Below are 12,838 nucleotides of genomic sequence, written 5' to 3'. Positions count from 1 at the left end.
TACATTTTTCAGTATATATGGTCCCAGCGGGAATCAAGCCCACAACCTTAGCTTTGTTAACACCATGCTCTACCAACTGAGCCACAGAGGACCAGTTTGTTTGCATGTTGGTATGTGGAGAGTTTCAGAATTGGCAATTCCTCTGGTCTAAGGCATGCCATGCAATTGCGTACAGGTACACTGGTAGCCTATTTGCATTCAGAGGTAGTCACCAAGGAAGTTTTGTGAAAGCATTGAAAAAGCAAAGCACTTTATGTTTATTACTTATTAAGGGGAACAAATATATAAAACTTTGACCAAATACTGATTATTGTTTAAAGAAATTCAGTTTTCTTAGAAATGCACAAACATGAAACTAGCATCATAATGAGCTAATCGAAAACAAGATGAAAAATATAACTGAAATGGGAATGGAGATTGAAGTCCATTACAACTGACAAAATACTAATATATATAATATAATGAAATAGGCTACTCATTGCAACCGAGAAAACACTTTGAATAAATGTCTTAGAATGGAATAAATCGTTGCCTTCGTGCAGTGCATGCTTATATAGTTACGTATCATAGTCCAATTAACCAGACATTACAATGAATATAACTGATTTGAAAATGTGTCAGATTTCTGGAGAGGCTATTCCCTATAAAAGCCCTTTTGCTTTCTGTTGTTGTGTATTTGCATGTATGAGATGAAAGGAAAACATTCTCATGTGATGCCCTTGCATTTGATAAAAATGCCTCGGCCTACATTCCATACACACGTTGATGCATCGTTAGGGGATTCAATAGAATCCTTGGCTGTTATCCAGACAGTTTGTTTGCAGGTTGGAATCATTAGAATTGTCCTTGAGGAGGATTGTTCCGGTTCCGATTCTCTTTCCACTTCCTGTAGTCTGGCTGGCTGGTCAGCACAGGTTGTTGGAGGCTCCTGTATTTGTTGCCTTCGGGAACCTTAGCGGTGTGTAGGGTCTTGGCAAAGTGAGATCGCCAGTCTCTCTCAAACACAGCCTTCATCTGCTCCACGATTGTGGCGTTTCTGTCCTTTAGATCTTGCATCATCTCGATCACGAGTCCGACTCCCGTGTTGTAAGCAAACTCAGTCCCCACCCAATCGTGGTTGCCTTAGGAAATACAGGAAACAAGCATTAGGTAGATACTGGACAAATAAATCAATGATTCAGAAGATGTAAATCGGTGGCTCAAAATCTAAATCGATGCTAATTCTGAAAAATCTTACCGATGTACACAGCACTGTCAGTCACCACGTACTTGTTGTGATTTATTCCTGATTGTGTTTCATCCAGCAAGTCCCTCCTGCTGAAAAACTTCTGCAGAAATGTATCGAATCATAAAGTCAAATTCTTTGCATAAAACACATTTTATTAACCGTCCCAAATTTCCATTCACTCACCGCCTCCAATGAGCAGTTGACCAGCTCCACGCACAGACTCTTGAGGGACATCACAAAATTAAATGTGAGTGGATGTGTCTGCTTCCAGAAGCTTATCAACATGCGCACTTTGACCCCTCTCAGGACCACTGCCTCACGGATCATCTCGTCGATGGGAGACCAATATCTGTGAATGGGATCATAAAGTTACAGTATATATGGTAGTGGAAACATCAGGTGTTTTGTGCTGGCTCTGATAAATACATTTACATATTAAGCATATAACTATGTGTGCTGTCCCAAGTGGAGATTTTTACATACATTACTTTTTGGGATCAGCGCCGCGAACATTTACGTGGAACATTCCATTATAATCTTGGCTGCAAGGGTCGTTGTTGTCATCATTTGTTTGATCACAATGTCACAGGAAATTAGATACACCATACCACATAACAGAACATACACATTCTACTTGTAATGACATCTAAACAACTAACTTGACTGTCACTGAAGAGTGTCACCTTATGATTGGAGTCCCGCGAAAGCTCCTGTTAACTAGTGGAAGGTAGTCTGTGACAGAGATGTCGATGAACGTCTTTGCGCCCTGGATCACGTGATGAATGGCGTCTACGTCCCTGGTGCGACCTTTAGGACAGAAGAGTTCCGGAGAGGTCTGAAGATGAAGGCAAATAAACCAAATAAAAGTGATAACGACAAAACATACACAGCTTCAGTGTTCCGTAGCAGTAGAACATGCCATCTGAGTATTTACAGTATGACAGCGGTGGGTACCATAATCCCATGTATGTTTCTCTCTCTGCAGAGGGTGGGTTTACCATTTCCAAATCATTCAGCACCCTCAAAACCTGAGAATTTGGTAGAGGAAGAGGCAGAAACGAGAACACACATATGCAGAAGCATGCATCATTGTCAGGAGTGAGCCCAGATCAGTGGGATGGGAATGTTCTGCCAGCATCTGATCACAGTACGACTCCATTAGGCCTATCGGATGATGAATGGTCCCTCCACCGCTGATAAACATCTTGTCGCCAGGAGTATGGCAGGATTCATTACTGTCAAATTAGACTCTTGACACTTAGACTGGAGAAGTTCCTCAACATAACAGATGGTTAATTGCTGTCGGCAAGTGTCTCTTATCAAGTGTCTCTTATCAATCGAAAAAGCAATAGGCTATGTTATGAATGACGTAATGTTTTGTAAGGCTTGTTCGGCTTGACCATTCAGGTCAGTACTGCGTACATGTTATCATATAGTAATATAGACAAAGTGGAGTCTTGGGGGTGAGCAGATGGTGCAGTGTACCCCCAAATTGAGAATTCATCAAGTAAATGTAGAGTTCAAAACTGCATACAAACATGTTCAAACAAGGTAACATGTTAACTGTTACTATGTAACAAGTGTGTAATGAGCATGTTATAACAATGATGGTCCTCACAGAGACATAGGCGATGGCCTCTGTGTTGTTGAGATTCAGGGTGAGGGCTTTGTCCTTGCCGTAGAGGGCAGTGACTCTTTTGGACCAGATGGACGGTATATAGTCTCGGTACTGAAGCTGCCAGTAAAAGGAGAAGACCCTATGAAGATCCAGAGCCAGACAGCTGCAGTTGTAAACTATCACGCCCAGCTCCTTCCTCTGTGGGGGGGAAGAGAAAGCACACGGGACGAGGAGGGCAATGAGGTGAAAACTATGGTAAATAGCTGTGGCTTGAAATGGAGGGAAAGAGAGAGAGAGAGAGAGAGAGAGAGAGAGAGAGAGAGAGAGAGAGAGAGAGAGAGAGAGAGAGAGAGAGAGAGAGAGAGAGAGAGAGAGAGAGAGAGAGAGAGAGAGAGAGAGAGAGAGAGAGAGAGAGAGAGAGAGAGAGAGAGAGAGAGAGAGAGAGAGAGAGAGAGAGAGAGAGAGAGAGAGAGAGAGAGAGAGAGAGAGAGAGAGAGAGGGAGGGAGCGAGTGTAGGCCAGATAGAGAGGCTCTGATAACTGCTCATTAGAGAGAGCTTGGCCACAGAATAGATGGCTCACCAAAACTCTCTAGAGACTACTTTATAATGAAAAATATGGTTTGGATCAGTGTCTTTGTGACCCAGATGCAAGTCGGTTTAAGCTTACACCAATGGGCAGGCTATGGCTTTAGCATGCTCCCTGTACAATGTCTGCTGTCTGGTAGACAGAGTGTCTGCTTTGTCTCTTGTTTCCTCCTAAGTTAATTACACTCAACAGTAATTCCACCACCAGCCAGCACTGGAGCATGAAAAGTGCCAGGTAATCACTTCAAAGTTGAGTATGCTAATGTTGTTCAGCACCCTGGACAGCGATCTCCAACCCATGATGAATGAAATGCTTAACGTGAAGCTACAGTACATCCCAATGCCCCCCCCCTTTCTCTGGTACCTTGGACAGTGATCTCCAATCCATGTTTGCGCTGCCGATGTACACATGCTTCCTGTCCACGACCCAGAACGAGGAATGCAGTCCACCTCTGGTCAGAGCGGTCATATTCACGAAACGAACCTCGGCATCTGTAAAATGGGGGAAGATTGCCAACAGGCCTTGGCTGTAGTGTAACAGGTGACAGACAGGTATCCTTGGAGGCAGTAGGATTTGACAGGAGGAAGTCCCAGGATGCATTTGCACATTTATGAAGTTTGACCTTGGGGAGAAGTTTGCCAAAGAAATGAAGGCATCAGCGCTGGGCGATGGGCTCCAACTGGGTGATAGATGGTAATGAGGTTGAGATCTGTTTGCCTTCAGGTGTAGATACTGTATGCATAATAGGGTGCAGTACGAAACAAACCAGTTCTATTGTACGTTATGGGTTGCAGCAATCAATTCATTGTTTTGGGGTTATGTAGGTGTGGTGTGAGTGTCGCTCACCATATTCTGCTAGTTTCCTCAGTTCAGCTGAGTCTGTCAGACTGCTAGCAATCTTCAGTTTAACCCCGTGAGACTTAAGGCTGATCAGTCTTTGAAACAAGTGCTGGCCCTGAGGAAAAGAAGTGATGTATTGCTGTTGCTGTTCATTTACTCAGTAAATGGCCCAACCCAAGGTCTGTCGTCGGCGTTATGTACTTTCCATTACGGTTGCTGGACACTGATTTAATGGAAAAGCACTTTTCCAGCCTGAAAATGAATTTGGCTCATGTTTTCATATATAGCCTATAGTTATGGTTTGTTACAACGATTTGACAATGTAGGCCTACCTTTTTGGCAGAGTTGGGCCATGTTTCCAGGTCCCATGAGTTGAGGTCCCAGACGGGGGATACCACCTCCACTGACAGCTTGGCCTGGTCCAACAGGTTATCTAGGCCCGTTGAGAGTGGGATGTCGGTTGTACCATTTTTGGGAAGGGAGAGGTCTTCTGGAATGTTCTCCACAAGGACAATGCTGGTGAAAATAATTGTGCTACGTGTCTTACAGAGGCCGGTCTGGCTGAACCGCATAGTTGACAATACACTACTGTATTGCTAACATTGAACGTCGTCATTACACATAATTTAAAAGCTAGAAAACAAGGATGCTTTGCTACACTTGTGGCCCCATGATGTAACCTAAACTGTACTGTACCTGTTACAAACTCTCTCAGACGCCTGTTACCATGTCATTACTGGTACCTCTTACCGACAGTTTCTGCTGCAGTTTTCCTCCGTGATACCGTCCTCCTCCTCTCCCCATATGTCCACAGCAGAGAAGATCAACGCCACCAGAACAGCAAAGCAGCACAGCAGAGCAAAAATGGCTATGCACTTCTGCTGAGACTGAAAGAAAAACAACAGGGGAAAAAAATCACATCAAACAGACCTCAATTTCTCTGAACCTGAAGCGCATAATTATTACAACCAATATTTGGCCCGGTCAAGTAGCACCTAACTAGAGAGGGACATTGATCAATTGTTTTTTTTCAGGTGTTGTACAACAGGGAAATCATTGACTATTAGATTTAGATGTCTTCAGAGCTGCCATTGATCGGCGGTCAGGAAACTTGTAATCAATAAAGCAACTAGATCTCTATTGGACTCAGCTGTACTGATTTGACAGCTTTGCTGCAAGGAACGCCTCCCTGTGGACCAGGACTGACGGCCTCAGACGCTTCCCAAATCCTACTTTATGCCAAGAAGCAGAGAGAACAAGTCATGTGTAACGTTCTCCAACTGAAGGCAATTTATTCACAGTAAAGCTCCATTAAGGAGAGGCGAGCTTTGGTCTATGTGCTTTACTGTAAGCCCCACTGCTTTGTTGAAATGCAGGATTCTGTAAATAGGCTGCTGTGCTGTTTGAAGACCTGTAATTTATTTTATTTATTTTTTAAAAACCACTGCTGTGTGTGAAATGTATGAGTGTTAAATTGAGGGACAAGCCAGCTGAAAAGTCAATTTGTTCGAATGTTGTGAATGCAGAGCGGACTTCTCGGTTCTCAGAGAGCTATCCTTGGGAATCTCGATTTCCTTCATCTTCAAAGTGCAGGCAGGCAGTTTTGTTTTCGCTTACGTTAACGCTTCTACAAACTCATTCTCTCCATTGTTTTAGACCCTTCGGCTCATCTGTTGACATCTATGTCAATGCGTACTGTGTGAAGCTGTCAACATCACATTATATATTCTCTTTTTCCTTTTTTCTTTCTTTTTTTTTTGCATAAAAAAAGAAACATACTGTAGTTCCTGCCAACTTGTCTTCCGGGGTGAGTAGGTTAAGCACTCCCTTCCATCCATGGCCATTTCTAAATCCCATGCAGTAAAAATATGACTGAGTCACAACCCAATGGAACTTTGACAGAGGAACAAAGAGACAGCTGACAAGCCTAGTATGCCATGGAGAAGATGGGCTGTTTTTGGGGGTCGGGGGGTGGAGGTGGGTGGAGGTGGGCGGCAAGTAAAGTAATTCCCCACAGAAAAAACATTGTCAAGTCAATTCCAACCTCATCACCCATTCTTCCACTCCTGACATGGCTGTCTGTCTTGTCAGCTCAAGCTGAAAGGCGTGAGGCAGCCAGATGCACTTTGCACTCGTCTGTTGCGCTCAGGGATCCACTGCTCCCTTCATTTCATTTAGCAGAGTCAAGAACCCTGTGACGTTGGACTGTGTTCATGTTTACAGAGAGATACAGCTGCAACGATGGCACGCTCAGAGAGAGTGGCAGATAAATCAGTTTGGATAGGCTGTTATTTGTATATTATTTTAGTATATGGAGCAATAGGAATTGCACAGGTTTTTTCGTTCTACACACAAAAAACATTCAATTTCACCGTTTCACAAGCATTATTCTCTGCGATTAATTAAATCTGTAAATGCAAACTCATTTCAAGGTAATTGTATGCAATCAGAATTTTCATTGGATATTCAAATTGAAATGAATATCCCATTATAAATTGTAACATTCATGAATTTTAACAATAACATTAATTAAAAACCCATTAAAAGCACATCACATTCTCAAGACAATTCAACTTATGCAACCCAAATAAGACGAGGCAAACTATGCTAACAAGACACAAACCACTCACGCCAAGGCAGACCCATTTTTAGATGGGAACAAAATAAATGGAAATGAAGACAATAAACAAGAGGCAGGAAGATAGAAAGAAAGAGAGAAAGTGAAGGATAAGGAAAAGTACAGATCTCAAATCTCACCTTCATAGGTTCCTGGGTGGGTGGTCCCGCCATACCTGTTGTAATCATTTCAACTTCTTTACAGGTGAGAAACTAATCACATCCTACAGTCTCTCAGATATGCAGGGAAGCGGCCCCCCCTGTGTTCACACGCCACCACTCTCCTCATAGCGCGCCTGTCACACTGGTCCAGACGGTGTGTTTGTGTGTTGCAGCCCCACGTCTGCCCTACGCCCTGACATGGTCTCTCTAGTTCTCTAGTGTGTGTGTGTGTGTGTGTGTGTGTGTGTGCTCGTTCTTTCCCTCCCCACAGTAATAGAGGGAGAGGAAAAGAGCGAGTAGAAACAGGGTTGTGCCCAACCCCTTCTGCCCAAACATCCAATACACAGCTCGCTCCGAGCCCCAGCTCTCCTCCGAGCCCCAGCTCTCCCCTTTCCCTTCTCCCTCCCCTCTCTTCTACCTGCCCTGTGAAGCAAAGCTCAAACGGCAGAAAGCAAATGGACTTGGCTAAGTGGTCTAGGGAGAGAAAGCCTTAACAGACACGCTTTGTGAGGCAGTTTACTAAAGCAGCCGCAGAACTCTCCGAATGTTTCTAGTATTGATGCATCAGTGTCACCCTAAACACTTATATGCTGGATACATTAAATTCATACACCCACCCACACACACACACACACACACACACACACACACACACACACACACACACACACACACACACACATCAAGACAAGAATAGCTACACAGTAATAAAGAAATAAAAGCTTTAAATGATGACATAATCACGTGTTTTGGTATTGTGTGTCCTACATCCCCTGAGGTTTTAATCATGTTAATTCATAAAAATTCATGACGCACAATCAATCACCCAACATCCGGTGGATCCTATTCCAGTCATATTTCTGTCTTTACACCTGCACATGAAATGCACAAAAGCGCATTAAAAGCCTTCAGTGAGGAAGCTTCTAGAATCAAGCACGCATGAAACCAAAAGCACTTTCATCTTTCAACCACCTCTAATGTTGGCACGGCTTAGCAGTTAACACTAGTGAAGAGCATATGCTACTGCTGGATTTGAATATGACCCATAGAGAGAGAGAGACAGAGAGGGAGCGAGAGAGAGAGAGGGGAGGAAAGAGAGAGAAAGAGATCAAGAGAGGGAGGGAGGGAGGGAGAGAGAGAAAGAGGGGGGGGAGGAAAGATAGAGAGAGGGGAGAGAGAGATAGATGGGATGGGAGAGAGAGAAAGGGAGATAGAGAGGGAGGAGAGGGGTGAAACAGTTCAATGTGATTTACAGTACAATAGATGTACCTCAAACAACCTTTGGAATCTGATGAATATTTCTTTCTCCGTGCTCCACCCGCGTCATGGAAAGTGATTGAATCTCATCTATAATTAAAAACCCTGTGGCACTGTTTGTGATGACACTGGCATTTCTACAATACCTCGGGGCATTACATCACAACAACAACAACAACAACAACAACAACAACCACAGCCCACCCACAGCCACAGCCCACCCACCCAGCCTTTAATATGAACATCTGTTCTGTCCGACTTTGGATGAGTTCGGAGGAGCTTGGCTCACATTATAGTGTGATGAATGGTCATTCCTAGTTACTTTTCAACGAAATGTGCATATAGTAACAATCATTAAAGGTTATGGTATATAGTACATGGTTGATGAGTAGGAGGAGGGAGGAGGGGAGGATGGAGGGAGGAGGGAGGAGAGGATATACTGTATACGAGGGAGTATAATATGGTATAGGAGGGAGACAAAGTCATGGGGAAACCCACTGTGCTCTGTCAGAGTCAGAGAGAGAGTTGTCCTCTGGTTGTCACCCTGTCTGAGGGAGGGAGAGATAGGGGGAGAGGGGAGAGAAAGGACAGGGCAGATAGACGGGGAAGGGTTGAGTCATATCTCGAGGGAGGTGAATGATGCCAAAAGTATACACGAGGGAGCACGCACACACACACACACACACACACACACACACACACACACACACACACACACACACACATATAAACTGAGGGGGCAGACAGTTTCATGTACAATAGAGACAGGAAGAAACAGGAAATGGCCAACAGGAATAGATCTCCCCTGTCGTCATATAGGACAGCTCTGTTAGAAGATGGTTTATGCTGACATGAAAAAAACACCTTCAGGGTGGCCATACACTACCATAAATCCATTGATTGATTGATTGAAAACTTTATTAGAAGATTTGCAGAAGTAGGTACATGAAAGTACATATTACATACAAGGTCAACTAACAGGATAAAAACCCAAGAAAGCCACTGGCTTATTTCAATTGGGGTCCTTGATTCCATATACCATAACTCCAGGGTGAGTTACCCTTGCACAATGTAAAGCTTAATATGAATGCAAATCTAACAATCTCAAAATAAACCTACTAATCTGCAGTCTACTAATAAACTCTTGAAAACCCCTTCCAAAAGAAAATCTGCTTTAATCTAATGTGGTACAATTGTGTCAAAACAGATTGAAGACGATAACTTCTCCTTGAACTCCCATGAACATGAGCAATGTACCGTGTGTATAATGCCAGTCCAGGGGCTTAGATAAGTCACTCGTTCTCCAACAGGGACATTGTTATCTTCACTCACACTCACACACACACACACACACACACACACACACACCAGGGGAGGCTGGTTCATTAGGGGCAATTGTGCAATGCCCCACCAAAGGGAGAAGAGAGAGATTTTTTTTCTATGACTTCTAGACAGTGTTGCTTCTGAATATCATAGTCCAATCAGCTAGTGTTCTGTGGAGTATATCATAGTCCAATCAGCTAGTGTTCTGTGGAGTATGTTCCAATCAGCTTCAAGTCCCGCCCCTTTCGGGGCAACTTTCCGTCTACTCGAAGTTGCACTAGGCTGTTCTCATAGACTTGCATGTAAAATCTATTTTGGTAACTTCAGGCCATTCGGTCGATTGTCTATGGGGTTTTGGGACATGCACAAAGAATCGTACGTGCTTACGTCATGTCCGGCGTCACGTTCGTGACGGTAAAACCGAGGATTTACGAGGGGTTGGTATGAGAAGGAAACATGGCTAGCGGGATGTGAAGTAACAAATGCGTTGTTCTGCTTTCCACTACCGGACTTTGTAAACAAATTGAACAAATGGATTAGAAGGAGGCATCTTTTGTTCCCAACTTGATATTGCAACTGGACCTATTACCGAAGTCAAACTTGTGTAAGTAAGTGAATCATCTGTCCTTCAGTCATGATAGGAAAACCAAATCGATGCTGGGAGAAGGAATGGCAGACTGTATTCTGATTGTATCTTCTATGCTCTTTGTATGTTTCTATGCTCTTTGTATGTTTCTATGCTCTTTGTATGTGTCTTGGTGTAGGAGAAACGTAGGACCACGTTGGAAACAAGTGTTTCGGTACACGTTGACGTGTAGAAACTGTAGAGAGAAAATTGTAGAAATTGTAGAGAAAACTGGGGGGGTAGAGGTGATGAAGAGGTCTGTACAGGGGGGGGTAGAGGTGATGAAGAGGTCTGTACAGGGGGGTAGAGGTGATGAAGAGGTCTGTAGAGGAGGGTAGAGGGGATGAAGAGGTCTGTACAGGGGGGTAGAGGTGATGAAGAGGTCTGTACAGGGGGGGTAGAGGTGATGAAGAGGTCTGTACAGGGGGGTAGAGGTGATGAAGAGGTCTGTACAGGGGGGGTAGAGGGGATGAAGAGGTCTGTACAGAGGGGTAGAGGGGATGAAGAGGTCTGTACAGGGGGGTAGAGGGGATGAAGAGGTCTGTACAGGGGGGTAGAGGGTATGAAGAGGTCTGTACAGGGGGGTAGAGGGGATGAAGAGGTCTGTACAGGGGGGTAGAGGGGATGGAGAGGTCTGTAGAGGAGGGTAGAGGGGATGGAGAGGTCTGTAGAGGAGGGTAGAGGGGATGGAGAGGTCTGTACAGGGGGGGTAGAGGGGATGAAGAGGTCTGTACAGGGGGGTAGAGGGGATGAAGAGGTCTGTAGAGGAGGGTAGAGGGGATGAAGAGGTCTGTAGAGGAGGGTAGAGGGAATGAAGAGGTCTGTACAGGGGGTAGAGGGGATGGAGAGGTCTGTACAGGGGGGTAGAGGGGATGGAGAGGTCTGTACAGGGCGTAGAGGGGATGGAGAGGTCTGTACAGGGGGGTAGAGGGGATGGCGAGGTCTGTAGAGGTGGGTAGAGGGGATGGAGAGGTCTGTAGAGGTGGGTAGAGGGGATGAAGAGGTCTGTAGAGGTGGGTAGAGGGGATGAAGAGGTCTGTACAGGGGGGTAGAGGGGATGAAGAGGTCTGTACAGGGGGGTAGAGGGGATGGTGAGGTCTGTACAGGGGGTAGAGCTATTCTCATGCTAAAATTGACTGTAAATCCAGATTTTAAAGTTGATATTCTTCCCCGTGGAGCATGCCCCCATAACCTGTGCCCCACCCAAACATTTTAGCACCAGCCGCCACTGACACACACACACACACACACACACACACATACACACATGGGCCAGTGCTCCCACACAAGAGACTTATTAAAACTGCCCCTGCTCTAAAGAGGCCACCACGGTGGACTCTGCTCGACCGTAAAGAGAGTGTGTGTCTGTGTGTCTGTGTGTGTGTGTGTGGGGGGGGGGGGGGGGCTAGTACTGTACAAACTTGTATCACTGTCATACATTAAGTTATGCGATTCTGTACTATTGTGGGGGTGTATGGGTGTGGGGGTGCATGTGTGTGTGTGTGTGTGTTTTGAATATAATTATTGTAATCTCTTCTGGAGGACTTGTGATTCTTAAATGTATGACTCACGGGTTACAACGGATAATGTATTTTTTCTTGTTTTAATTCTTGCAGCCGAGTAGGAAGGACGGCTGCGAGAGTGCCCTTCAAAGGTATAATTACACAACAGGGGAGGCAGGTGGAGTTAAGAATCAGAGGACGGGCTCATTGTAATGCCACGCCTGGAAGGAGGACATGTGTGTTTGACACCGATCCTCATTCCGTTCCATGCATACCGTTCCTCATTCCGTACCATGCATTACAATGAGCCCGTCCTCTGATTCTTACCTCCACCTGCCTCCCCTGTTGTGTAATTATACCTTTGAAGGGCACCGCCGCAGAAGGTGACACAGGTTCCAGGTTGTTCATCTTCACACTCCTCATGACTCACACATTCACACGTTCACACCAGGCGAGCAGGAAAGTGGCGTTTGCATGTTGGCGTGGCAACATGGTGAGGGTCACGTCCGTGCTGAGCAGGGACAATGAGACCGTCGCCATGGGAGACTGGCGCCACGCCAACAGAGAGAGAGAGAGGGCATCCAGGAGCCGACCTGACGATGAAAAATGACCCAAAGTTCTACGGGCTGGAAGTTCCAAGCCGGGTCAAAATAGAGATGAATTGAAGTCGCTGGGCCACAAAGCTGTACAATAAGTTTCTGTCCACACTGTTTCCTGTTTGTGTGTGTGTGTGTGTGTGTGTGTGTGTGCGTGCACGTGTCTGTGTGTTTGTTTGTCTGTGTGTGTGTGTGTGTGTGTGTGTGTGTGTGTCTGTGTGTTTGTTTGTCTGTGTGTGTGTGTGTGTGTGTGTGTGTGTGTGTACGAGTCTCTGTAGGTTTTTCCACTGCAAACCTGTCCAGTCAATAGAGCAGCCCAATGAATTGTAAATAATAAATGCTGTTTCTGCAGATTTTATTCCTCATTCGACTTTAGCTTGTTCGTTCCTATAGAGTGACTTTTAATAATGAACAATTAAGCATGGCTCACATCTGCAAGGTCGTAGAGTTAGCATAACACTATTATTTCATGAAATTAGTCAAT

At 45.0% G+C, this 12,838-nt stretch overlaps 1 protein-coding gene across 1 annotated transcript in view; it reads right to left on the bottom strand.

Annotated features, from left to right (window-relative positions):
- Positions 1–834: 834 nt before the first annotated feature.
- Positions 835–12,838, bottom strand: part of LOC308149838 (inactive phospholipase D5-like) — a gene marked incomplete at both ends in the record, with an annotated part of 18,297 nt that continues 6,293 nt past the window's right edge. The window contains 9 exons of the mRNA XM_080522724.1: positions 835–1,121; positions 1,238–1,328; positions 1,412–1,577; positions 1,912–2,063; positions 2,847–3,044; positions 3,797–3,924; positions 4,280–4,388; positions 4,606–4,789; positions 5,024–5,160. Of these exons, the coding sequence (XP_080378850.1) occupies positions 835–1,121; positions 1,238–1,328; positions 1,412–1,577; positions 1,912–2,063; positions 2,847–3,044; positions 3,797–3,924; positions 4,280–4,388; positions 4,606–4,789; positions 5,024–5,160 (1,452 nt within the window). The remainder of the gene's footprint in view (positions 1,122–1,237; positions 1,329–1,411; positions 1,578–1,911; positions 2,064–2,846; positions 3,045–3,796; positions 3,925–4,279; positions 4,389–4,605; positions 4,790–5,023; positions 5,161–12,838) is intronic.

The sequence above is a fragment of the Nansenia antarctica genome, assembly GCF_963989245.1.
Source record: "Nansenia antarctica genome assembly, chromosome: 2".
Lineage (NCBI taxonomy): Eukaryota > Metazoa > Chordata > Actinopteri > Argentiniformes > Microstomatidae > Nansenia > Nansenia antarctica.
Note: the sequence above shows the minus strand (reverse complement) of the source record. Positions and strands in the feature narration are given on the sequence as shown.